Source organism: Eublepharis macularius, chromosome 11, assembly GCF_028583425.1.
Source record: "Eublepharis macularius isolate TG4126 chromosome 11, MPM_Emac_v1.0, whole genome shotgun sequence".
NCBI classification, from domain to species: domain Eukaryota; kingdom Metazoa; phylum Chordata; class Lepidosauria; order Squamata; family Eublepharidae; genus Eublepharis; species Eublepharis macularius.
In genome coordinates this window covers 24270807-24296471 of record NC_072800.1, presented here as the reverse complement: position 1 = coordinate 24296471, position 25665 = coordinate 24270807, and the positions used below count along the sequence as shown (strand labels likewise).

Here is a 25665-nt window from a genome sequence, read left to right as displayed (position 1 = left end):
CTCCTTTCTTCTCTCCCGGAGGGAGGAGGCGCAGTCTGGCTGGCTGGCGAGCGCCTCTCCGCTTCTGCCGCCGCGCCTTCCGGACCAGCCGCCGTCGGGAAAGGCAGCGACGCCGCAGGCCGCGGGAGCCCCCCTCAAGGACCGGCTGCCGCTTCTCCTCCTCCGCCGCCTCCGCCCTCCCCTCCCTTCCTCCGGCTGGGCCAGGCCTGCCCTCGGCAGGTGAGCGACGCTCCTTCGGAAGCCTCCCCGGCGCCTGTCAGCCTCCGAAGGGAGGAGGACGAAGGAAGAAACCGCCTGGCTGCGGGTCTGGCCCCCTCCCTCTGCTCGTCCACCCGTTTCCCGCCCTCTCCTCCGCTGTGCCGGCGCGGCGCTCCCTTTTGCCCGGCCGCCGGTTGGCGTACGGAAGGCTGGAAAACTCGCCTCCCGGGGAGGGTGAGGGGGGCGAGGTGGCCCTGCCCTTCTTCCCCTGCCCTTTTCCCCTCCGGAATTGTGCCCTTTCGGTTCCTTGTCTGCGGCGTGGAGCTTCTTTGGCGGGGAAGAGGCCCGGGCGGCTGGTGTGTCTGCTGAGACGAGGCTCTTGCCGGCCCGACCCACCTGGAGAAGGGAGCTCTGACGCGCCAAAGCTCGTCTCCGGAAAGCCTTGTTGATCTCTGAGGTGCCCCTGGGCTCAAACCCTGCCGTTTAGCGCAGACCAACATGGCTACCCACCGAAAACGAGATCCCACCTGTTTTCTCTTTCCAGCAATGACCGGCCAGGTGCTTCTGGGAAGCCCACAGGCATGGAAGCAACAGCTTTTGCAGCCTCCTTCCTGTTTCCAACGGTGACAAGCTTAAGTGAAGATATCTGAGTTTGGTTGTCACAGGTCAGGGGTGGGGCCGTTTGCCCTGCGATGTCTGACATACCCGCATGAGGGAGAGCCCTGCTGGATCAGCCCAAAGGGCCTCCTAGTCCCAGCCCCTTTCCTTTTTTCCATCAATGACAAGCAACAGGGCATGAAATCAACAGCACTGCGACTGTCGGGGTGGAGTAACTAGTCGTGGGGGGTAGTGTGCCTTTGAATAGAGAAGTTCCATTTGATAATCGTGATTAATGTTAGTCCACGAGTCTTTGTAATCCCTTTTAAACTGTCTAAAAAAACTACATGACTGCCTGATAAATATTCTGCATTTGGAACCTGGTAAATTGAAGACAGGCTGTGGATATTTGAGTGAGGTTGAGTCATACTTGCTTAGAGGAAAAACCTCCTTGTCTTTTAAAGTCACCCCATTTTCCCCTTACAGATGGCTTGCTACTCAAACTTATACTAATTATTCTTGAATAGCTGAGTACGGAGGTCCTCACCAGGACAGGGTGGTGGTGGTTGCTCAGACTTTTTCTTCTGTTCATAACTGTTCTGGGTCTGTAGCAGAGTAGAATTGCCTGAAGAATCCCAATTTTGCCGTTGAACTTAGTTAATTCTGCTTCACTTAAACTAAAGCTGTCAGGACAGGATGATTGGGATTTAAATAGAAGAATTTGTAAGGCTTATGTGGCTCTTAAGGGTTGTTTGTATTATATTTGTCAGTTGTAAAGACGTATCATGTGGAACCGTAAATATTACTCCTTAGAAGTAAAGGACAAGAAGCTTATATTAGATGGTTTGTATATCGTGCTACCCGAGACATATCTATAGTGGAGCATTTTGACTGGTATGTTGTTGGTATTTATGCCGTTCTGGAGAGGCTCTTAACATTTATCATAAGGATCCATATGGGCACATAGCTGGGTGAGCTTAATATAGCTGGATTACTGCTGAACACTTAATTGCTTTTTCCATACTGCAAAGGAGGTTGTCCGTCAACTGAGGACTCGTTGGCTGTGAGACTTTCTGAACTGAAACAGGCTATATCTTAACTAGCCTGACTTGAGAAGGTTGTATTTGAATGCTTGATTGCTGTTAAATTTAAGAGTAACTGTTGAGTTTCTTAATCATATTGACCATCTTTCCCATAATTGTTTCTCATTCTTAATCATGGGAAATCATGTTGTTTGACTTCTTAGGATGTCTAAGTATCACTTCAAGCACAATTTTTTTATTTTCTTGCTTGGGTAAATGAAAACATAAAACAGTTACTAATTTGTCTAATGATTTGTTTTGAGGACATTATCACATTCTAAACTGACTCAGCTTGTGAATTTTGTCTACATCTGCTTGTGTTGCATTATGAATTTCTTTAATGATTCTGTAGCAGATAGAACTTTCTTTAATGATTCTGTAGCAAATAGAACTCCCCAACAGCAGATACTTCAGTGACCAGCTCTACTATTTTCAAAGTATTTAAAATCATACAGCAGTGTTGTTAAAAAGTATGCTACTTCAATAAAAATTGGGCTGTTATTGCCTAGTTTCTTGCATGCATGGGACTAACTTCTAGTTCTTCTAACAGTTTCAGGCTATCTTGGATTGGACTTTTTAAAAACAACCACCAAAATTCTCATTTTTCTGACTACTTTGGAGAACCATGTCAGGTTGATCTATATTGTCCATGATGGGATAAGCTAGTACTAAGAAAGGTCAATCTTTATAGTTTAAAATGAATAGGAACAAATTGGGGAATCACAGGCAGGGGAGATCCCATACCTCAATCTCTATCTGTACAGGGTTCTCTAAGCTTTCTGAGCATTGGATGATCTCGTCAATCCCCAGTATTCTCTCTCTTCTGGAGCGTGTTTAGTTCTTACTTTGGTTTTTGACGTTTTTTTCTTTTCTTAATTTACAAAGTCCTATTTCTTGCCATACAGACTTTTTTGGAGGAACCCAACATAGAGATCCATATCTTGACTCACCACTGCACAGAGGGCAGTCAGGTGATTATTATTAGGGGTGTGCATGGGGGTAAAAATTCGGTTTTCCCGAATCGGTTTACCCAAAGTGGGAAAATGATCAATAAAAATCCAGGAATTTAAATCGGAGCATACCGAAGTGGAGGGGAAGCTGTCTCTCTCCCCGCCCCCACTTAGCCCCCTTGTCCTCTGACCCCCCCCACCTCCACTGACCTGTCCAGGAGCAACACCAGCTGGGCAGTGGGGAAGGCCAGAGACTCCGCCGACTGCACCACCTCTTCTGCCGCTGCAGTGGCCAGCTGGATGGTGGGGAAGGCTGCAGCCAGAGCCTCCGCTGCCCGCACTATCTCCTCCGCCCCTGCAGTGGCCAGAGGGGCAGCGGGAAAGGTCGGAACCGGCTCTTCTGCTGCCTCTTCCACCACAGTAGCGGCCTGCGGAGTGGTGGGGAAGGCCGGAGCCACTGTCTTCGCTGCCTGCGCTGCCTCTGCTGCAGCAGTACTGCAGTGAAGGCCAGATAAGTGGGGTGGTGGGTTGGAGGAAGGGAGGGAGCCCTTTAAAGTTTAAAGGCCCCGAAACTTCCCGAAGTGATACAAATCGCTTTGGGAAGCTTTGATTTGGGAAGCTTTGATTCGGGAGTTCCATGCTCGCCCTGATTCGGAACCCTTGAATCTTTACGGACTGGGTCTGATTTGGGCATTTATCCCAAATCGGATATCTGAAATGCACACCACTAATTATTATTAATATAATTTTTTTGGGAGTAAGGGTAGCTCTTTTGTAGATTATGTGCCCCTTCAGCATATCCAATGTTTTCTTGTATCCTGACTGTCTCGATATTAAGCTGCAAACTTTGCCTTAAATTAATTGCTTCCATGTCTTATGTTCTTATTATACAAATAGGCAGAGATTGCATGTCATGCTGGGGGAGCATTCCTTGAATGTCTGTTTTTCCCCTATGGGGAATCAAAATAATGTTTTGCTGTGTTCAGTAGAGAGCTAAGAAGGATTAAGTACAAGGCTTCATTTTTGTTTCATAGTTAAGCTTGAATTTGAAATGGGACTTTTGTTTTAAACCCATCCACTAGATCATTCATTATTTAAAAGGTGTTTCTGCAGAAATCATAACATATAAAAATTTTCAAAATGAAAATGGTCTCATTATGAAAATGATTCTCTTGGTATTCATTTGAATTTAGTTAAGTGAAAGTCAAAAATTCATTCTGACAGTGTGTGGCCTTAGGTAATGGTTATAATAGCCTTTCTCAAATATATCCTTTGAAGTACACGGTCTTTTGGTCCAGAGAAAATGAAGGGAAGTTTGAACTATGTTAGCTATTTACTATAACAAACTAGATAATTATAATGAATTTATGATGGTCTCCAAAAACATTCTCTCCCTGTTAAAAGGAAGCTGGAAGAAAAGATTTTACCTAGTTCTCTGCTGATGCTTTTAAAACGCACATTAAACAAGTCTAATGCTTTATCTTTATAAATAGTTTCTCTTACTTTCATTTACAACGTATTGACTTTTGCTCGGCTTTAGATGTGTATCTACCAAATACTTGCTTTTAAATTATCTTCAAGCTACAAATACTTTGACAAACCTTTTCAAAGTCTGTTCCTGTTAGCAACAACAAAGGGAAATTTTTCTAAGCTTTTAAACACTTACACGTGTATGTGTGTGCACATCCTAAGCTTGGATTTGTTCTAACAGTATGTGAACAAGAACTATGAAAGGCATTGTAGAAATCTCTGGTATACACATTAAATATTCAGGTTGTCTTTGTGTTTCTTTCTGCTTGGTGATCTGTGTCTCTCTCCTCATAACCCTCACGTTTTGAATTCTAGCCACTAGGAGCAATCTTAAGGATAGGTTTCTAATTGCAATGTTTGTGGCAGAGTATTTTTGTGTTCCTATCAAGCTGCTTTCAGCTGCAGAAATATTGTCTGTACTCTGATAATGGCAAGTACAAACAAGCTGGGTTCTAAGAATGTGGACATGAGTTATGTTTAAGACACTTTACATGGCAGTCCGAATATGCTGGCGTTCATTGTGGTCAGCGTGTGAAAGAAAGATGCACATCTCCATGGTCAGAATACTTTGAATGTTTGGGATGCATGATACTGTTTTGTGTTTTACATACTACTGTAAGAAGTATTGATGTGCCTAGGTGTTCAGGTGAGACAAGAGCAGAGATACGTTGGGGGCATATCTGTATTCCTCAGAGGTAATCTCTTAAATTACAAAAGCAGATTTTGCTTCACTTCTTAAAAGCATTGTTGAAAGGGCTCGAGTTTGCCACTTCAGTAGCTTGCTTAGGGGCAGTTGGTATCCTGCTGGCAAGTGTGATAAATTGTCTTTTTGATTTATTGCTATTCATAACTCTTGGATAGTATACTGTAGCATAGTGGCCAAGACTGAGCTATGACTCAAGATTCCTGGGTTCAGGTCTCACCTCTACCATAAACTCCGTAGGTGGCCTTTAGGTAAGCTGCTCTCTCAGCTTCTTGATGTGCAATATGGAAATAATAATACTGACTTACCATAGAGTTGTTTATAAAGATTGTAGCAAGATAATATATGTGAGATGCTTTGAATACTTGAAAGAGCTATGTACATGCTAATGAGTATTAGCAGCTATATCCTCAGAACCTTGTTTCTGGAGCAGTGGGTGTAATCAGCTGTTGAGTATTGTCTTAAACACTTTGCAGATGTGCATTTCAATTTTGTCATTAAGCAGGAGTTGCTTGATAGCCTCGTCACAGCTAGTACACTATTCAGGATAATGGTATAGTTTTTTTTTTTTACCAAGTTTATACCTTAGCCTTCCTCAAGGAGCTCAGATTTTTAACACAGCTTGATTTTATCTTCTCCACGCCTATGCAGAGAAAACTGAACTGGACAGACAGCATCCAGTGAAGCCTTCTTTGATGTCTGTGCCAGAGCTCTCCAGTATATTTACTGGAGAGCTGGGGATAAGAACTGGGGATTTGAGTCTTGATGTCCCATACTGAAGAATCTTGTTGCTATTGCTTTCATTCTTAGCTTGCTAACGCTTGGCTCGTTAGATTTCCTCAAGCATTGTACATGAAGTTCACCAGCATAATTCATGGTGCGGCCCATCATGTGATGTTTCTGTATTGACACAAAAATTGAAGAGATGATTTTTTCCCCTTAGCTGGAGCAGACTTGATGGTCATCTGTGCTTTCAATAATAATGCTCAGTTAAAGGGAGGGTGGACTCTGAATGTTGGCTTCTTAGTTTCCATCACATGGAACAAAGCAGTTTCCAGGGGGGATAGCCTTTTTGGTCTGCTGTTGGACCCAGATCCTTTTTAGTCTTTGGCAACAAGATACCCTCCTTGCCCTTTATTGTGTGTCCCACAGGTGGCCCTTCTTGTTTCTTCTTTTTGTGACCTTTAGGTTCAGCTCTACATTTCAATTCAGCCAAGAGATACTGTGCACCAGCTGGGGCATGCAAAAGTACACTCAAGCACTGCAACAGGTAGTTTGAGTGATGGCTTTCCTCTGAACTGATTTTTTTTCCTGATCATATTACGTGACTCATAAATGATATTTTATTTTTATTTAGTTCTTACACAGTATTGCCACAAGTGTTTAGATGTCTCCAATGTCAGAATAAGTAGTGAGCCGAGAATTATAGCATTGGCTTTAATTTCTAGATAGTTGATGCTAGTTCTTTCATCGCTTGATCTTGATAAAATTGGGCATTCTGTCGCATTTCTGGAACACGTGCATTAAACCTTGGTGTTCACTTGCAGCTTGACTGTTTTTTGCCTGACAATGATTTTTGCTAGATCATCTCACCAGCAAGATCTTAAACTCTAATATATACTTGGAATTTGGCTGTGAGACAGTTTCTAGGTATTTACCTGCATAAGGTAACTAGGTTTTAGCTAATCTTCTGAATGGCAAGCTTATTCTTTGCGGTCACAGAACATCAGGTGGGTCAGCAGTTAATACATTTAACTGCTTTTTCTCTTGCTTTTTCTAGATGTTGCTGACATAATTTGCCTTTAACAAACGTTATAGATTGCTTGTTCCCATTGTAGCCAGGATTGGAAAATTGTTTAGATCCTTAGATACAAGCATGAAAGCTTTAGGTGCCAACCCTAGGTGGGAGTCAAAAAAAAATATATATATACTAACATCATATTACTAGGCACTGATATATTTTCCAGTCCAAACATAGCTCTTACAAAGCTCTCAAGGGTGTAGTAGGGGCAGTTCTCTAGGAGTGCCTCTAAAGAAACCTTATTTATAGTTTTCCAATGTTAACTTGAACTGGAGCTGCATATAACCTTGGCTAAAAAAATGGAAAACTTTATCAAATGAAACAATATTTCAGCTGTGTAAAAACTAAGAACTTTACCTATTTGCTTATTTTGCATAGTTGTTCATCATTGAGGGGAAGGTTTGAAATTCTATTCGACCCCCTCTCTGAGATTTTATCCTCATTGCCAACATATTTTGAGCCCATCTTACTAGTAAGGACAAGAAACACATTATTAAAAATTGAAACTTAATTTCTCAGGATGCTAAATTCTGTGGCCAATTCTTCCCTTCGACCAAAAGCATAGAACCTTGCTTATGGTGGACTTGTCAATTCAATTCTCCTTTCCATTTAATGTAAAGTGAGTTAATCTAATCCTTATTATATTTTCTTGTGGGATTGGAGGGAACTTGTGATGGCATAAGAGCTTTTAAAGATTGCCAATATTTAGCTGGTTGTGTTCCAAAAATAACTTGGTTGAATGCTTCACTGATTACAGAAATATTTAGTTTTGTCACTGATCTGTTATCAGTAACTTGACAACCATATGTGCAAATTCTAAGTCCCTCTATGAATTAAGCATTCCAAATAATGAACAGGAAGCACAAGTAAACAGCAAAGTGCATGAAAAATGGTATTTTTAATCTCTTGTACTACTTGAAGTAAGTAGTAAACGCTAACCTTTAATGTTGAATGCTAGATGCCTGTGTTCCTAGTGATGCAAATCTAGATATCATTTGGGGGAAATTAAAATATCTGTCTTCACATTATGCCATTTATGCAGAAGATGGCTAAGAGTTAAGCATGCCTATGTTGTAGTAAAATCACTAGAATGCATCTTAAGAACCAGTTCAGCGAGCGCAAAAACCTCATTGTATGCAGTTGCTGACAATGAATAAGAGGGTTTGAGGAGATGTACAGACATCATTAACATGAGGAAAGGAGTGCTACTCAAACAGCCACAGCACCAAAAGAAAAAAAGGAGGCAAGTGGGGACAGTAGTGTGAGGACACACGTAATTGCACATTGATCAGCAAAATATTTAATCAGCATTTGTTAAATGCATTTATATAGTGAATTATTTAGGATGCAATTATACAGTACAATCTGAGTCAAATGATTAGCAATGCCAGTTGCGCTATGATAGTGGTGTGTACAGCTCTACTGCTTGGACAGAAATCCTTGTGTGAACAAAACCACTAAGTTGCAGTTGCCTTCCACATGCTTTGCTCTAGAAACATGGCAATACCAGTAAGGTAAAATTATTACTGGAACTAAAGTAATACAGTGTCTGATGTAATCTAAGAACTCTCTTGCTGCGAGAATTAAGGGTACCTAAATCTGACTAGGTCATTGGATACATAATTCATAGATAATGAATGCAGGAGTTGATTCTGTTTTAACACGTTTGTTCCCCAGGGGTGGCTTTGCAGTGGACTGCTGCTTATACTAGATCCCACCCACCCCATCGCCCCCAAAACCTAATCGCTGCCTCTTCCCCTGCTTCTAAAAAGAGAATAGTTCAGTTCTTTTAAACCACTTCAGGTGATGGTTTCTGGCTTGGTGAACAATTGACAACTGCTGTTAGTATGAAACAGAGAAAGCGAGCCATCTCAAGTGAAAGAACTTGCAGGTCCGTGGCTCATATTTGTTCATCTGAAACAAGCTTTTGAAATGAATGCTTTAAATGTCTATATTTGGAACAGCAACTTGCTTAAATTCTTCATTCTTTAATAGGTAATTTTGAGCTCTTTGATTTTCACCCCTTATTTTTAATAGTTTTAGTCATGGTTTCATTGGCATTTCTTATGTGTGGTGCAGCATGCGCTTCTGCTTGTTTGTTTGGAGGTGAAGTCCCTCAGAATTTGGTTGGGCTCACACTCAGGCTAGTGTGCATAGACTGTAGCCTTAATGAAACTTTTCTAAATTGTGATGCTTTTAAACTCTTCTTATAGTCCAGTAGAACTTGCAGCCCAAGCAGTTCTCTGTGGTGGCCCCTGTCCTGTGGAATGACCTGCCTGAGGAAGTCAGAAGAGCCCCCACTCTCCTGGCTTTTTGTAAACGATGCAAAACCGAGCTATTCAAAAAGGCTTTTTACTCAAATGGGAGTGCTGCATTGTAGGGGTGGGGTCTCAGATGCTTCGCTAATGAGTTAGGGACCATAGACTTCATCACTATATTGCCTTACGCATTATCTGCTGCTTTAAATATGTACTCCTATGTACCACCAGTGCTCCATGTTGTCTAATGTGAGTCCTAGAATTGATTGTGTTCTGCTTCAGTGTTTTTTCTACTCTGTATTGGATTCTTGCTAATACTATGTCTTTTAAACTTGTATCTATTTACCCTATGGCACAGTTTATGGAAATGTCCTTGATATTGGATTGACATGTACTTGTTACTGATTGTACTAATCTCATACTGTGTAATCCGCCTTGAATCTCAGTGAGAAAAGCGGACTATAAATGAAACAAACGTTTGCCTCTGCCTTCGTACAGGACACTTTTTATATCAGCATTAGTTGTGTTGTTTGGATTATGGGCCTTGATGCTGTATACCAGTTTGTTGTTCATGAGTACACTGCTGCCAAGGAACCCCTGCTCTGTGGATGGGGGTTAGTATTTTCTGCTGCCTCTTCCATCTCTACCATGCTTTCTTCTCCACAGATGACTAACTTGTGGAAACATGTGCATAGGGCAGGTGCAGCGTCCTAAATTGCTCTACTGATCCAACCACTTTGCTGCATCAACATATTGCAACATATAATAGAAGTAGGGTATACATTAATAACAAGCATTAGTGTGAAGTGTTCCTTGTTTGAGCACTCTATGTTACTAGAAGTCTGGTAAAATAAATCATACCTTTAGCAGCTTTTTATGCATGGATTTACACAGCTAAAATAACTCACCCTTCAGTTCTATTTGTAAAATGCAGTTCAATAGTTCTGCAGTTAAGTATGTGAAGCAGTCCATTAACCGTTGCTGTAAATGTTTCCTTAGGATTTTTCTCATATCCAAGGAACTGAAATAATTTATTTAGAAAAAAAAATCTGTTTCTTGTATCTACAGCGTACTAAATTAACAGGTGTCCTTGTTTGTTGTTGAAGAAAATACATGGAACAGGGCGTGTTACATGGAACTTCATGACTGTTGGCCTCTTGTGTTAGGATTTCATTAATGAGAATCCTCATTAATGTGAAAAAAAATCTCTTTTTATCCAGGTTCTTCCTCTGCTTGTGTGAAATACCTGCAGTCCAAATATGGCAGCAAATAAGCCCAAAAGTCAAAATTCTTTGGCTCTGCACAAAGTCATCATGGTAGGCAGTGGAGGTGTAGGAAAATCTGCGTTAACTCTGCAGTTCATGTATGATGAGGTAAGAACCTAACTTCCATAACTGTATTTTTATTTAATAAGAGGACCATATTCTCAAGTTGTGTGTGTGATCCATGGAGTCAAGCAATTATAGTACACAAGTACTTTTTCACTTTTGAGTTAGATAGCCTTTTGTATGTGGATAGTTCCAGTACTGAACATAACAGTTCTTACTATGAGCAATGAAATGTTTTTTTGTTGGAAACTAAAGATGCAAGGTGAACCAAAAATGTTGAGGAGTGTGCCCTGGTTGCTGCTAAAATCCTGCTTAAAGCTACAGGAAACATGAGGTGATCAGGATTTATTTTTAGTTAACAATTACATACGTTTAATTTGCCGTTAAGTTCCTATTATGTTTATGCCAATAGTTCAGTACGTTACTGACTTTGAAATGTAAATAGGTGATGATGGCATTCAAATAATATGTCATCTTGCTTGTGTACTCATGATAATTATATAACTAAACAAACTAGGAATGGTAAAGTGAAACTGAGTGTTGGGAGCATTATATCAGTGGTCCCCAATCTCTTTGGTGTGATGATCCACAAGTTCAAGTTTACTTGGTATGGCGACCCACTTAAAAAAAGAGATTATGCACAAATAAATAAAACTGGAAGAGCCTTAGAACCATTCTCACAGGCTTCACAGCCTACTTTAGTATTGGGAGCCACAGGTTGGAAAATGCCATATTATTATTTTCCTTGATGACTTGATAAAGATTAATCATAATGGAGGGGAATGTTATACCTTAATCATGATTTCTGCACTTTATTTCAAGGAAAGTCTCAAGACACTCCTCAGCGTTTCAGTGCTTTGCTTAGTTACCCACATATAATTTCTTCCACTGTTTAATTGTAAACATTCCAGATTAGTCAATTTGACTGCCTTGCAAAAAGCCAAAGCAGATTTTATTTGTTCATGCTCGTTTTGACACTTCTCATGGTTTTTTTTAAAGCAGTGAAGGATATAGCAGCTTGTACTTCTAGTATTGATGGTGTGAAGCTGTATAGTCATGCATTTTAAACAGCTGCATCTGCATTGGTACATTGATATATTTAGTAAAGGCGCTCTTCTGTTGGCATAAGGACACTTAGCCTAGTGGAACGGCATTTTAATATTTCTGCCCTGCTTTCTCCCTTCTGGAGATTCAGAGCTTCTTAAGAAATGCAGAAATATACAGGCAATATATAATAACAGCATCCTGGGTTGGTCGTGGTTCCACTGACCAGGCTCACTCAGGGTCATAGAACCCTGAGCCCTTTGGCTTTTGTTAAAAGGCCTGCACTTCTGGAAACACCCAGACTTAAATACCTGCAATAGGGAGAGAATCAGAAGCTAGCTTTCCCTTGCAGACCCCTATTTCACTCCCCATGCTCTTACTGAGAGTCCCCTGACTGCCCCAGGAGCAGAATTTTAGTGGGCTGGGGCTGGGGGAGTTGATTCATGTTTTGTGAACTGTGCAGCGCTTCTGATACATTCCAATTTTTGATAGTTACTATACTTATAGGACTCTTTCTTTCCTTACCAGTTTGTGGAAGACTATGAACCCACCAAGGCAGACAGCTACAGGAAAAAAGTAGTCCTTGATGGAGAAGAAGTCCAAATAGATATATTGGATACAGCAGGACAGGAAGATTATGCTGCAATTAGAGACAACTACTTCCGAAGTGGAGAGGGTTTTCTCTGTGTGTTCTCAATTACAGAGCTTGAATCTTTTGCAGCTACAGCTGACTTCAGGTAATTAGAGGGTAACTGGTTCATTTTAATGACTTGAGTCAGGGGGACTATGTGCTGGATCTCTGCTTGTTACAATTATTTCCATTAAAAAATTGCATGGTCTTTTACTCTTCCTTAAAATGAGCTACCTACTTAGCTGGGATAAGTTGTCATTTTTGCAAGCCATGTGTACATCGAATTTCTTTCGTTGAGATTTTTGTTGTTCTCACGGTCCTTGGCTGCCATGAAATGGATGACATTACTGTCTAAATTTCTTACTTTGTTATCCATCCATTCACCAGTGAGCTAAGGATATCATACAAGATCTCTCTGCAAGTGTTGTACCTTTGCATCCTAAATTGCACTTGTTTAACACCCAAGCCCATTGTTGCCACTCTTATTTTTTTATAATGCAGTTCACCTACCTCTCCCCTCATTCTAAAGGCATGGGGAAGGGATAGAAGGAGGTCAAGTTCTCAGGTAATGTTCTTCCCCAAGTAGGACCTGTGTTTCTAAATTGTTCAGCAAAGCAAACATTGAGCTATGGAGCATCTACAATATCTGTCTACACGCTGCGCTTCTCTTCCTGAACCCGTTCACTAGCCTGGATGGAAAGGCAGCGTTAGAAAACTATGGATCCCAACTCTCACATTCCATAAACCACTCCTTTGCGATGTTCAAGTCTGTTGCAAGGAGTTCTTTCCACTGGGGCAGCACACCAACAGCAGCTGTGTTGAGGCATTCCTCAGTAGGATGACAAATCTTTTGCACACTGAGGTTTCAGATGTGGAAAAGGCATTTCATCATCACAGCTGTAGATTTCATAGATATAATTTCAAAGATGGCCTTTTTACTCGAAGGCCAAAGTATATTTGTGTGTGTGTGTGTGTGTGTGTGTGTAATTTTTTAAAAGAAGGGCATATGTTAGCAAAGGCTTGAAAAGATGAAATTCCTGGCCATGATCTGCCATAGTTTATTTTCAGGTGAAGCGCTGGGCTCAAAGAGGGTAAGAAACAAATATCCAGGGATTTTATTCTTATGTGAATCTATTTATAGTCTAGTAGGTGCATGTGGTTTATTTTATAAAATCTTTATGCCTCTGGCTGTTTCTTCTTAGAAAGTAGATGTAAGGTCTGAAATTCAGCAAGAATAATGGAATGCAATTTGGTCTTAGCAACCTTCTAGTTTAGCCTGATACAGATGCTCTCACATTGCAAGGTTCAGTGATGGTATCTTAACCTTGCCAGAATTACTTGGGTAGCTTGAAGGTGTGTGGAGGAAAAAGGTTCTCTTTGTGTGTGTTTAGATATGTAAGATTTTGATTCTGAACTAGTTTAATGTTAATGGAGGGGAAAAGTTGTTAAGACCCTAAAAGTTACCATTAGTCCTACTGGAGACCAGTGATTGGAAGCCTCATACTAATTAGTTTTTCTTTTGTGGGTGGCAAAGTAGATGGTTACTAAATCAAGAAAATTTGATTTCTCCATAAAAAATTTCACTCTGCTACAGTGTGCCTTAATGGCTATACTTCTGCATATAATCTGCATTTGCGCTCCTGTACTTATTAAAAAGTACCGTGAAAGTGTAATGGGCCTTACATAGTTTGAATTCAGCAGCTGATCTGGGTGGTTTTTTCATCAAAACTATTAAACAGCTGCTGCCTGCTAAATAATGCAGTTCTTGTATGTGGATCATTTTTCAAGGGCAGATATGAGAATCCACAGAGGTGAGTAATTGACCAGAATTACTATGTCAGCTATTCTTACAGAAATAGACTATATTAGTGACTCACTTTTTAGTCAATTAAGTATTTGTGATGCAGTGGGAATTGGGAGCTGCACCTTGCAACATGAAAACAAAGACTGATGGCAGATCTATGACGGTCAGTCCCTTTGTTTTTCTGTAAAGAAGTATATTGGTTGCCTAGAAATATGTTTTATTTTTAAATATTTATATCCTGTATTTTTACAAATTGGTAACTGTGGCGCCTGACAACATATTAACAATAAAAATTCCCAGTATACTTCTTTAAAAGCTAATGCAACATAACAGCGCAGCTTAGATTTAAAAAGAGCAAGCAACAAAAAAATGCTTCCGATTAAAAAGATGAAATTGGAGGGTTCTAAAGTTGCCACAGAAACATAGAGCTGGAATGGTTCTCAAGGGTCATCTAGTCCAGCCCCTGCACAGTGCAGGAAAAGCATAGCTACGTGCCCCCCTGCATTTGACCTTGACCCTTGCTCTGTGCCCAGACGAAGACAAAAAACCTCCAGGATCCCTGGCCAATCTGGCCTGGAGGAAAATTCCTTCCTGACCCCAAAGTGGCAATCGGCATTACCCTGGGCACATAAGAACGGATTATGATTGCCTGTCACTGGCTCATTCCTTCATGGGCTCCCTCTCTTGACTGTGTATATTCATATTAAGTCAGAGAATCATCATAGCTGTCAGGTGATCATGTAGTTTCTTCTTAAATACCTCCAAGGAAGGAGAGCCTGCCATCTCCCGAGGAAGCCTGTTCCACTGAGGAACTGCTCTGTCAGGAAGTTCTTCCTCATGTTTAGCCGAAAACTATTTTGCTTTAATTTTAAGCCATCGTTTTTGGTCCAACCCTCTGGGGCAACAGAAAACAACTCTACTCCATCCTCTGTGTGACAACCCTCAAATACATATATACATATACATCATGTTTGTGTGTGTGGGAATGGTAGTACAAAACTGTAGGGAATTTAAAACACTTGTGAGAATAAATATGCCTTGTTCTGGTACCTAAAGAGTAAGCTTGGCACCAGGTGAGCCTTTGTGGTAAGGGAATTTGGCAGGTTCTACAAATGAGAAATCTCTTCCTGGTTCACACTTGGCTTCAGTATGTGGGGGCACACAGAGCAGTGTTTCCAATTACTTCACTGAATGGGCAGGTACATACATGTATTAAAAATTACTGAAAACTGCACGTTATAAATAGCATTATGCTGAGCCATATTTGACATGCTTATTCCATAATTGTAGGGGTGAGAACATTTATAGCTGGATTAGCAATCAAACAGAAATGGGACGATAGATAGAAGTAAAGTGAAGGGTTGATATTTTAAACTTTGGAAAAATTTTCCTGAGTACCTTTACCAAAATACTTGTTTTGGAAATGTTCTAAAAATACTTGAGCAGAGTCCGGAAGTGTGATTGACTGGGGGCTGGATTCAGCTTTTTCTTCTTCTTCACTTAGTCTCACTAAATCTCCTTTCATATTATTACAGCTCCTGTCCCACGTGGCTTTTTGTGCATGTGGGCCCCAGGATCCCCAACATAGCCTTTTTTGGGTGGTCCAGGGGAATCCCTCTTTTCAATAGCTGGCTAGATCTGATCATTTGTTTTGCTTGAAACTATGGCGCTGTAGCAGTGCCCCAAAACTCCTTGGTTACATACATGTGATATTAGTCATGCTTTAGAATTTAGAAAAAAGAGGGGATTATAATTTTTTTCTTCTGCTATATCTCCAGTTTTCATTTTTCTGACCTTTTGCTATCTGTCCTTAGCTTTTGCTTTATATTATTCATTTGTTTTTTGTTGCATTCCAGTTCTTGTGGCACAGAAGGTTATGTTCAAATGTTATTCCTAGTGTAGAGGAAAGCTCCCTGTGAAGGACAATCACAGCCATAATTTTAGTTCCTTGATGAGTAGCATAAAATAGAAACTTGTGCCAAAAGTTCATGAAATGGACAACACAGAATTGTGCCTCCCGTTTTTCTGTTACGCTCTAGGACAGAACCCTGACAGCATCAGTAGTGGTGGTAGAGGCCTGCCTTAACCACTTCTGTGTCAGTGACAACTTTTCAGTCTATCAGGCCTGACTCCATGTCACACATCGCTCAGAAACCATTGAAATGCTGGGCTAACTTTCTGGCTCTGTGGTTCACTCTCCTGTATTATCTGAACTATCTTCTTGCCTTAGATTCCTGCCCAAATTTCTCACAGATTCCTGAGCTTTCTCTGCCTGTTTTCATTCTCACAACATTTTAAATTCCACAGGTAACGCCTTTGCAGACCTGCAAGCTTTTACCACAACTGAAGATCTGAGAGAAAGTAGAAAACCTTGAACAACTTCAATTTCCTCATTGTCAACTTTAAAATTGTATAATTCCTTGGTAGTCATTACTTTTGTCTTCTTGATGTTCAGTTGTAATCCTGCTTTGGTGCTTTCTCCTTTAACCTTCATCAGTAGTTGTTTCAGGTCTTCACTATTTTCTGCTAGTAATGTGGTGTCATCTGCATATCTCAAATTGTTAATGTTCCTCCCACCAATTTTCACTCCACCTTTTTCTAGATCTAATCCAGCTTTCCTTATGATATACTCTGCATAGAGGTTGAACAGGTAGGGAGATAATATGCATCCTTGTCTGACACCCTTGCCAATTGGAAACCATTCTGTTTCCCTGTATTCTGTCCTGACAGTAGCCTCTTGTCCAGAGTACAGGTTGCGCATCAAAACAATCAGATGTTGTGGCATCCCCATTTCTTTTAAGACTCTCCATAGCTTTTCATGATCTACACAGTCAAAAGCTTTGCTGTAATCTATAAAACACAGGCCGATTTTCTTCCGAAATTCCCTGGTATGTTCCATTAGCCATCGTAAATTTGCAATGTGATCTCTGGTGCCTCTTCCTTTTCTGAATCCAGCTTGAACATCTGACATTTCTCGTTCCATATATGGAAAGAGTCTTTGCTGTATAATTTTGAGCATCACTTTGCTTGCATGGGAAATTAATGCAACTGTCCGATAGTTGCTGCACTCCTTGGCATCCCCCTTTTTGGAACTGGAATGTAGAATGAGTGTTTCCAGTCTGTGGGCCATTGTTTTGTTTTCCATATTTGTTGACATATTCTTGTTAAGATTCTGATGGACTCCATTTCTGTGGCTTGAAACAGCTCTATTGACATTCCATCTACTCCCGGTGCTTTGTTTCTCTCGATTGCTTTGAGTGTAGCTTTTACCTCACTTTCTAGGATTTCTGGTTCTTCATCAAAAGATTCTTTGTCAAAAGTATCTGTTATCCTTCCATCTCTTTTGTATCGTTCTTTAGTGTATTGTTTCCATCTTTCCTTTATTTTGTCCTGATCAGATACTGTATTTCCATGTTGATCTTTCAGCATCCCAAGCTGTGGCTTGAATTTCCCTTTGATTTCTCGGATCTTTTGGAAAAAGTCTCTTGTTCTTCCTTTTTTGTTGTTCTCTTCTATTTCTTTGCACTGGTTATTATAATAGATTTCTTTATCTCTGCATGCAAGCTTGCTTCTAAATGAATTGAAAATCTCTATGGAGTTTGGCAGGTGGTGGGTTTCTGTCTGGTCACCCACGCTGAATTCCATCATGGTAGAAGTGCTCCAAGGTTAGAAGAAGCAAGTGCACCGCTGTCTCATCTAATGAGGGGGGCAGGAAGCTAGATGGTATCAGGGTAGCATGTATGACATGTTATCATGTGGAGAAAACACTACCCGCATATAACCGACTGTGAAACTATGCGAGCAGATGGCTGCAGTTTTTCAAGATGAAACTTGGTCTCATAAAACAAATATTTTCACAACCTGGCATGTTGCTGATTGTGGTGTGAGGACTATGGCAACTGCTGGGACCACTCATGACTACACATGGCTTTGCTTCACTTCTTTGCCTGAAGTGTGAGCCAGTATTAAAGAAATACCATTCAAAGACAAAGGCCTGTTCAGCACTAAAACTGAGTCAATGGAAGAATTTCAAGGACTAAGATCTACAGCTTGTTCCATGGGTTTGCTTCATTCACCTGAAAGCAACAAAAACAGCATCCATGGCAATTGGTGCCTAGATGATACTAAGCCTGCACATGCTTCCTCAAGTTGTTCTGCTTTGAATAACCCCTCCCCCTTCTTGAAGACCTTTCCCCTCAATATGTTTCAGCTCAGCAAACAAAACTCATTATGCTCCAAGCCGTAGTTTTGACTTTGCCTTGCACTTTATCTCTACCACCAGTCCCTCACCTCCATCTTGCAGCAAGGGAGGCTGTAACATACGACCAGCGGATGCCCACCATTGTGAGGCTGGAATATACTACAGAGTTCTTTGCCTCCCCAACCAGATTCTACTCCATCTGATCTGAGCCTTTTGCAAGAGATTGAACTATCACCTGTGGCAGACGTGATAGAAACTGTTTCATGATCTCAAAGTGGCCTGGGGTTCTACTCCAGATATTTCACTGTCCCATAGAAGGATGGAGGTCTTCATCCCATTCTTGACATCAGTAGCATTGACTGATACATGAGACCTAAGAAGTTCATATGGTGATCTTAGCATCCATCCTTCTGAAACTGGGAGCCTGGTTCATTTCTATCTACTTTTAAAGACACCTACTTCTGCACCTCCATTTGGCCTCAACGTTGTGTATTTGTCCAGTTTGCTGTGGGAGATGCCCACTACTGGTACAAGGCATTGCAGTTCAGCCTCTCCAGCACTCTGAGAATTTTCATTAAGTGTATTGTGGTGGTTGCAGCACATCTTTAGCATTGAGGCATTATGGAGGTGATGCTGGTTGGTAAAGCAGAGATCTAGAAGGACATTGCACTTTCGACCTTTGATGGGGTTCAGTTGACCCTGACTGACTCAGTTAAGAGACTAGCGTTATAATAGACCCTGCATTGCTGCTAGAGAAGCAAGTAAATGTAGCTGCAAAAAAGTCCTTCTTCCAACTCAGACTAGCTTGGAAGATGCCCCTCTACCTTGATATGGCCTGTGTGGCCACCTGGATTCATGCCACAGTAACATTGAGACTAGACTACTGTAATATGCTCTACATAGGTGTTGCATCAAAGTTGACTTGGAGACTCAAGCTGGTGCAGAACATGGTAGCTCACTTCAGCCTCTACAGGATTCTCAAGACAAGTTTGCAAATACCCACACTGGTGCTACGATCTCTGATGGCGGACTTACTGTTCCAGCTTTGAACCACAATGTTCTCTTCACACTGCCCTTAACACATTTGATTCTCACAAGAGAGGCCTCCCTCTGGGGTTAGGGTGCCCACTGTTGAAGGGATACCATCAACCTTGGACTCCACTCGAAAGGAAGCTCTGTATCAAATACCTACACCTTCTGGTAGTCTAGAAGTGACTTAGTACCTTCCTTTTTGGGCTGCAGGGCACGGTAGTAAAGTGGTCAGACAACATAATGTATTACATCAGCAAATCATGGCAGAACTTCATCTTGATGACTGTGGAACAGATTATGCGCTTACTTGATGCATCAGAGTGTTGTCATTTTCAGTAATGTGGATGGTATTCTGGCAAGTTCCATCACTGCTCAAGGAACTGTGGCACATTAATGGACTTTAAATGACAGGTACCTACAACCAATCTCCTATCTCTGGTGCTCACCAGAAGTTGACCTGTAAGTCACTCCAGCCAACACTAAGTGCCCAGAGTTCTGCTCCAGATAGGTGTTAGTTGCCATTCTCTAGGAGATGCCTTCTTTGTCTGCAGTATCTTCTTCACTATCTCTCCTGTCTGCATTCACTGGCAAGATAATGAGGGACGCCATCCTCCCTGCATACAGGTTGCCACCTACCTGGGTTTACCAAGTGGTGGTGGGAGAACATTCCGTATCTGCTCAAGGTTACAGATCTCCCATCACAAAACATTCAGACCCCCAAACCTAGTGGTTTGGCAGATATTACTAAGCACCCACTCCCTGATACCCTAAAAGAGGTCCTGAATTTCAGGAAGCCTCCTATCTCTGTTGTGTAGGGTTGGCATGCTCATCTCTTTTGGCCTATCTGACTGTCATGTCTGCTTCTCAGCCTTTCATATAGAGTCGTTCAGTCTTTACTCAGCCTCTAGTGAAGCAATTCATGGGCCTTGTTCGGCTGCATCCTTCAGTCAAGCAACCCAAACTGCCATGGGAGCTACAGCTTGCCCTGACGCAACTGAGGGGCAAGCCTTGGCCACCTGCGATCTTCAGCTCCTTTTTCTAAAAGTTTTCTTAGAGGCAATCAGTCTGTGAAGAGGACCAGTGAACTCTGCCCTCTTTGCTTAGACCCTCCTTACCTGTAAACCTACAAAGATATAAAGTAGTCCTTTGCCAAATACCAGTTTTGAGTCTCCTGTGAACCAAGAGTTTGTTCTTCTTATCTTCCTAAGTGCAGCCTCAGTACCAGAGAGCACTTCCATTCTTTGGTTTGTGTGTTGAACAAAACTTTCTCCTTCAGATAAAACCCAACCCTTTTTGTGCTCAGGCCAGGGGGGGGGGTGATAGTGTCCTAGCCTGTTTTGAACTGCCTTAAAAGCCTCGTCCTGAGATCCACCAAGGTCATTTCACCGGAGCTCTTGCTATATACTTCACCTTCAGCAGGACTCCTCTTTCTGAGCTCTGGGAAACCTGTCAACAGATATTTAAACTCACAAGTGACTGTATTTGTGCCCTTAGTAGATATAGTAGATGTGAAGTCTGGAAGTAATCATGCAGGTTGTTTCGCAGTTTGGTATCCAACAGTTTCATTGGACTGATCTTGAACTTATCCTTCCCTTCATTGCTCTGCAAGTAAATTTCTTTCCTTCCTTCGCCCACCTGTCATAGTTGGTTCTCACATATTATTGCTCTGCATTCATTTTCTCTATTTGTGTCATGTCAAGTTGCTAGCTAATTTCCAAACAACCCATCTCATCTCCTAAAGTATATATTAGCCCTTTTGTGAATGCCAGTCCTGCCTTTTGCTTTCTGCCACGTAGCTCAGTCACCGAAGTTGTGTCCATAAAAACCTCTTTTTAAATCCCTCCTTTGTTAAACAACGATATTCTTAACTATTCTGAGCTATCTTCTACCAGTTGTCCCATATTTTCATCATAATTTTCCTATACTGTCTTTGGTTCTCTGCTGTTATTGTCTTGGATTATAATTGCTGTGGAGAGTGGTCATGCAACTTATTCTCTATATCAAGCACAATGATGGCAGTACACTCATGATAAACTTGTGATAAATAGGAACAAAACGTTTACTTCAGTGAGGCTGTAATTAAAATATCCTACTTGTGTTTGTCCTGATTAGAGAAGAATAAATTGCATCTGAAATCTGTGTTTTTCCTATTTTTTTCCCCAGAGAGCAGATTTTAAGAGTAAAAGAAGATGAGAATGTTCCATTTTTGCTAGTTGGTAACAAATCAGATTTGGAAGATAAAAGGCAGGTTTCTGTAGAAGAAGCAAAAAACAGAGCTGATCAGTGGAATGTTAACTATGTGGAAACATCAGCTAAAACACGGGCTAATGTTGACAAGGTAAAACTGGAACTTTTCCAAATACATTTTTATAAGCTTATGGTAATGCTCTCACTTCTAAGAACATCATTCTTTTCAAATTTAGTGAACTATATGGTTTCCTAACAAATTATGACTTCTTTATGGACCACTCATTATTCAGACTGAATATTCTAACCTAGATGAGCCACAGGTGAACTTTGCATGTCTTAGCAGTAAGTTTCTCCTGTGTCCTATGGCCTTTTTTTACTTTGTTTATACCATCCTCAGTGGGAACCCAAAACAGCTTACTTCATTCTCCTCTTCTTTTTATGTTCACATCAACCCTGAAAGTACGTTACTGGCCCAAGGACACCCAGCAAGCTTCCATGGCAGAATGGGGATTCAAATCGGGGTGTTAGTCCAGTATTCAAACCACTATACTATGCTCAGGGCTTTTTTTCAGCTGGAACGCGGTGGAACGGAGTTCCGGAACCTCTTGAAAATGGTCACATGGCTGGTGGCCCCGCCCCCTGATCTCCAGACAGAGGGGAGTTGAGATTGCCCTCTAAACTCCCCTCTGTCTGGATTGCCCTCTAAACTCCCCTCTGTCTGGAGATCAGGGGGCGGGGCCACCAGCCATGTGACCATTTTCTCCAAGGGCAGCCCACTGAGTTCCACCACCTCTTTTCCCAGAAAAAAAGCCCTGACTATGCTAGTGGTTTGCATCCTAATTTTGGAGTAGAATAGTTAGTGGCAGCTCTTCACAGAGTTGGTTCTGATCACAGGAAATAGGACTTCCACCATAGGTGAACTGAGTCAAAGCTGTGAATGAAAGCTGGTGACTTTCAGTAATTCTTTGATTACCTTACAGTATTCATTCTTCAACTGAATAATAATTTTACAGTCCCCATGCAGTTTATTAGTTCAACTGACAAGAAGTCTGGCTTTGAGATAGATAGGAATGGAATTTAATCTGCCTGTTCGATGTTGGATGATCATGAACAAAACTTCTTTTAAAAAGTAACAACAAAAGTAACTGTACAGATCTTTCAAATCTCTAGTCTTGTGGCTTGAAGTACTAGCTCTTGCCTTGAAGAAAATCTGCTGTTTGACAGAAGGGGCTTAGTGGTTTAATATGCAAACCTCTCCTTTCTGACCTACATACAAGCATGACTGTGTAACAGGAAAGTCCTTTTTTAAAAACCCATATTTGAGAAACTGGGTCAGCAAAATGTAACTTGTTGTATTAACTCTGAATGCTGCAATGCTGAATCGTTACCGAGTGTATTGTGACAAGCACTGTTTCCTAGAAGTTGTTTTTTTACTTGCAACTGGAGCAACGGGTTCTTTATTCTCAGCTGGTAATTTCCTGTGTTCAGGCATGAGCTTTCATGGCAATTAAAGAAAACCACTCTGAACTGTACTTGTTTCTATAGCTGGATCATGTGTAAGGTAGATTTGCTAGCTTCTCATTTGTAGGGTTGCCATCTCCTGAAATTTCATGAGTACTTTACATCATTATGATATATGTTTGGCATGCTTATATGTGCTTTAAAGACCAAGATATACCTAACGCAAAATGGTTGAAGGATTCTTAACACAGGTAGATACTATATCCCTCTTTCAGCAAATGGAGACAGGTTTGTGTGAGACCTTAACATGGACTTTGAAATGCCGAAATGAATATAGACTGGGGCTCCTGAGGTATAAGTAGTTTCATAGAAGGGTGGAGTCCAGCAGATACCACTATAATAGCAGTGCAGTAGTGTGAGAATCTAGACAGACACGTCTGCATATTTCATGATTTCTAATAGGAAAAGAGTTTCAAGCTTCCAGTCACAGTTGAGAAATGGATGGGGGACCTTCTTGTCTCACTGACTTCTGGTTGGCTTACTAACTGGTTGAAAGTGCAGATGGAGACCTGACTTCATGTAATACGTGTTCATGCTTGTGTATTGACACCTGTCTGGATCTTTCTAGGTATTCTTTGACTTGATGCGAGAAATTAGAGCAAGAAAGATGGAAGACAGCAAAGAGAAGAATGGGAAAAAGAAAAGAAAAAGTCTAGCCAAGAGGATCAGAGAAAGATGTTGCATTTTATAATCAAAGCTCCAAACTCTTTTCATATTTTGACCATTATAATAAAATCCATAACCAATAAGCATGCCATTTGAAGGCTCCAATGACTGAAATTACTTTTAACAGTTTGGGAATTGTAGGGTACCACTTAAAGCATGAATTGGGACAGTACTGAAAGTATTTCACTGAAAGTTTTTAATGCGGTTTCAAGAGAAGCAGAATTCAGCCCATTTCATAATTTACTGCCTCTTTTCATGGTTCTTCTGAATGTAAAATATTTTCCATGGGCAGTCTGTCCTGAACTGTAAACAAAACATTACTTTCTATGGCTTCTCCTAAAGTGTACACTTTTATATCACCAAATCTTCACTTTTGTCTTCTACTGCCTTGAAAACTACTGTGGTGGTCAAAACTAAGCAAAGGTAGTGTGACTTTTTTTGTTGTTATAAGATTATGCAAATTAGAGAAGAGAATGGCTCAATTCTCTGATGCTTCTATTGGGAGTCCTTTATACATGGAATTAGCTTAGAAAATGGTATATGGACTCATATGAGGATATCTGAATATGCCTTATTTAAAAAAAACTAAATTTTTTAGCATAGTCACGGATATAACTTCATCGAGGTGTCAGCATCACTATGAAATTATATCCTTATGATAGAGTGCAGTTTGTGAGTAATCTTGCAAACGAGTTGTTTGCTAGCAGTGTCTCTGATCAGAAAAGTGTGCCATACTCTGGATCTTGAAAGCAATCCAGAGCATACTGTTACTTGTGATTTAGTGAAAGAGCTCAGACTGAAAGGGCCGACATATCCACGTACGTCTGACATTTAGATTTAAATGTGAAGAGGGTGCAGCACACTTCAGTCTGAACTGAACATGTCGTCTTAATATGCAGACATTTGGAAACTGGCAATTACTTAATGCCTAGAAACTTGGAACGGCTATTTCCCTAGTGCTGGAGATGCAATGTGAATTTTCAGTCTTCTTGAATGAGATCATCTTAGCGATATCTGGAAAATGCTGACAACCTCAGTTTCCCTTCCTTACGATCCTCATTCTAAGCCTTTGAGAACGTGGTGTAGTGATGCTAAAGTTGTTGTAATGTTATCTGTTCATTTCTTAATGGGAAAAGCATTTTGACTACTTCTTGCTAGTTAATATTGAACAATCACCCTACTTTCTTGCACAGGAAGATTTACAGTGTGCTTCCAAAATCCCTCTTCCATACATTGAAAACATGTTGTCATCAAAATTCTAACGTATTTGAAAATACTAGCACAATGTTAGTATGTGGAATTGAATTAAAGATGTTAGTTTCTTTTTGAGGCTTTGAAGCCTTTTTGGAGGAAAGTTAGATCAGTTCCAAAAATTTACCTTTTATATACCTGTGTAAACTCAAACTGACAGTTGGAAGTATGTCTGAGTAAACTAGACAACACGTGTATTTAACATGCTAACATGTAGACATTAGGAACATGGCTCTCTAGAAAACATTCTTGTTAATATTTATCAAGGAATTTTTGTATGTACATTCTCCAGTAGAGGCTACCATGTGCAGAGAATTAGTTCTTGATGTGCCTGGCCAAGCAGGTTGGTCCTCATTTTAGTATGTATTCGTTTTCAGTCTGTTTAACCAGGGAGTTTAACCACTAACATTGTGATGTTGTTTGTGTAATGGGAACCAAGGTGTTATGAAGCCAATGGACACACAGAAGCAATTGTCGTAGGCTGATGCCTTATCAGATTCTTTTTATTTGCTATTTGAGCCATTGACTATGAATAAAACTTTCTTTTTTAAAAAATATTTGTGGAATGCTAATTATAAAAACCTCTTCCATTTCAGCAGAACAAGTTCATTATCTCTGTTAAAGTTGACCAGGGCATAAGTTGTATAGAATTTGATAATTGGGAAGCTATGTGGAAGAGGTCATACCACTGGCTCTTCCACAATGTGTCTGTGGAAACTAGTATTTGTTTTTATTTATTTACTTCTTTTGTATGCCACTTTTCTTTCCCGGGGGGTGGGTGGCAGGGCTTACAGCCCTTGGGTATTCTATCCTCACATCAATCCTGTGAGGTAGTGCCAGAATACTTTATAAGTAATATGTGCTAACACAAAGCAAAG

The 25665-nt window shown here is 40.8% G+C and overlaps 1 protein-coding gene across 1 annotated transcript; it reads left to right on the top strand.

Annotated features, from left to right (window-relative positions):
• RALA (RAS like proto-oncogene A) lies at positions 1-25342 on the top strand. Its single transcript, XM_054991093.1, has 5 exons — positions 1-219; positions 10340-10492; positions 12020-12228; positions 21323-21497; positions 23439-25342. Exons 2-5 carry the CDS (start codon positions 10379-10381, stop codon positions 23559-23561), a joined length of 621 nt encoding a protein of 206 aa, XP_054847068.1. The 5' UTR covers positions 1-219; positions 10340-10378; the 3' UTR covers positions 23562-25342.
• Positions 25343-25665: the final 323 nt, after the last annotated feature.

Coding starts and splice junctions, on each gene's coding strand:
- RALA (XM_054991093.1), top strand. CDS start 10,379: ATGGCAGCAAATAAGCCCAAAAGTCAAAATTCTTTGGCTCTGCACAAA. Junction 12,229..21,322: donor GCAGCTACAGCTGACTTCAG/GTAATTAGAGGG, acceptor TTTTTTCCCCAG/AGAGCAGATTTTAAGAGTAA. Junction 21,498..23,438: donor CACGGGCTAATGTTGACAAG/GTAAAACTGGAA, acceptor GGATCTTTCTAG/GTATTCTTTGACTTGATGCG.